Raw genomic sequence first — 1,972 nt, 5'->3', positions numbered from 1 at the left:
CAGGCCCCGCCGGGGTATAAATGCGGAGGCGTGGGCGGCTGCGGCTGGCGCGGAGAGGCGTGCTGCGAGCTGCTGCCTCGCCTACCCTCCCGGGCCGCCCCTGCGAGTTCCGGGCGCGTGAGCACGCCTGCGCGCGCCCGGGCCTTTCCTGGCAAGCTGCTTGTAAGATGAGTGAAGAAGCAGGTGGGGGAGAGGGGAGGCAGCGAGCTAGAGCGCGAGGGGAGCGCGGGAGGTGAGCGGCGCTCACTTGGAGCGCGGCGAGCCAGCAAGACGAGCCTGATCCATGTCCCCCGCTGCCTCCCTGCCAGACGCGCGAAGATGATGGCAATGAACGCCAAGCAGCCTTTCGGCATGCACCCGGTGCTGCAAGAGCCCAAATTCTCCAGCCTGCACTCCGGCTCCGAGGCCATGCGCCGAGTCTGTCTCCCAGCCCCGCAGGTACGTAGTGGAGCGTAATTACCGCTCGAAGGCACATTTTTGACTGGCACTAGCTTCATGTTTTTTTCATGTCGCCCAGAACAATCGCCGCTGTCTGAACCCCTCTCCTTGTGTCCCCCGCGCTCTCTCCCTGCGCGCGCTCTCTCTCATTCATGTCTCTGATCCACACGTCTGTTCCAGCAGAGCCGCTGCCTCCGTATTAATTTTTATGACCTGGGCTTTGAGGAAGGGCATCTCAGTTGCTTGAAAATGTGTTTTAATCCTGAGTTGACAGTATTCCCCACTGACCGTGCTGTGCGCCTTCTTGCTTGCAGCTGCAGGGTAATATATTTGGAAGCTTTGATGAGAGCCTGCTGGCACGCGCCGAAGCTCTGGCGGCGGTGGATATCGTCTCCCACGGCAAGAACCATCCATTCAAGCCCGACGCCACCTACCATACCATGAGTAGCGTGCCCTGCACGTCCACTTCCTCCACGGTGCCCATCTCCCACCCGGCCGCGCTCACCTCTCACCCGCACCACGCCGTGCACCAGGGGCTGGAAGGCGACCTGCTGGAGCACATCTCGCCCACGCTAAGCGTGAGCGGTCTGGGCGCCCCCGAGCACTCGGTAATGCCCGCGCAGATCCACCCGCACCACCTGGGTGCCATGGGCCACCTGCATCAGGCCATGGGCATGAGTCACCCGCACGCCGTGGCGCCTCACAGCGCCATGCCGGCATGCCTCAGTGACGTGGAGTCGGACCCGCGAGAGCTTGAGGCCTTCGCTGAGCGCTTCAAGCAGCGACGCATCAAGCTGGGGGTGACCCAAGCGGACGTGGGTGCGGCTCTGGCCAATCTCAAGATCCCCGGCGTGGGCTCACTCAGCCAGAGCACCATCTGCAGGTTCGAGTCTCTCACTCTCTCGCACAACAACATGATTGCGCTCAAGCCGGTGCTCCAGGCCTGGCTGGAGGAGGCTGAGGCAGCCTACCGCGAGAAGAACAGCAAGCCGGAGCTCTTCAACGGTAGTGAGCGGAAGCGCAAACGCACGTCTATCGCAGCGCCTGAGAAGCGCTCACTCGAGGCCTACTTCGCCATCCAGCCGCGGCCTTCATCCGAGAAGATTGCCGCCATCGCTGAGAAACTGGACCTTAAAAAGAACGTGGTGAGGGTCTGGTTCTGCAACCAGAGACAGAAACAGAAACGAATGAAGTACTCAGCTGTCCACTGACTGCAGCGGGGAGCAGTGTTCCGGGCTGGGAAAACCGAGGGCACCCCACCTCCAGGAGAGGAGCGGTATGGGGCGTTTCCCTGGCAGGTCTCGCTCTCTCCCCCAAAGCCACGGACTTTCCCCTTTATCCCACCTGACTGCCTCCCGGCCTTCTCTTTCTCTTTCTCTCTTCCTTTCTATTCCCACCCAAAAAGTTTTGGCACTTGGAAAAAATTCATGAAGGTCGGCTGGAAGGGACCTGCGCTGTTCATGGTGCTGAAATTCGCCCTAGCGCGCAGTATCTAGCGGCCTCAGGGCAGGAGCCCAAGTGCTGGGGTAGTGAA

The 1,972-nt window shown here is 61.4% G+C and overlaps 1 protein-coding gene across 1 annotated transcript; it reads left to right on the top strand.

Moving 5' to 3' along the window:
• Positions 1 to 239: 239 nt before the first annotated feature.
• On the top strand, positions 240 to 1,691 carry POU4F3 (POU class 4 homeobox 3). Its single transcript, XM_004384943.1, has 2 exons — positions 240 to 438; positions 753 to 1,691. The coding sequence occupies exons 1-2, from the start codon at positions 319 to 321 to the stop codon at positions 1,647 to 1,649; spliced, it is 1,017 nt and encodes a 338-aa protein (XP_004385000.1). The 5' UTR covers positions 240 to 318; the 3' UTR covers positions 1,650 to 1,691.
• Positions 1,692 to 1,972: the final 281 nt, after the last annotated feature.

Source organism: Trichechus manatus, unplaced genomic scaffold (assembly GCF_000243295.1).
Source record: "Trichechus manatus latirostris isolate Lorelei unplaced genomic scaffold, TriManLat1.0 scaffold00130, whole genome shotgun sequence".
Classification (NCBI taxonomy): domain Eukaryota; kingdom Metazoa; phylum Chordata; class Mammalia; order Sirenia; family Trichechidae; genus Trichechus; species Trichechus manatus.
Note: the sequence above shows the minus strand (reverse complement) of the source record. Positions and strands in the feature narration are given on the sequence as shown.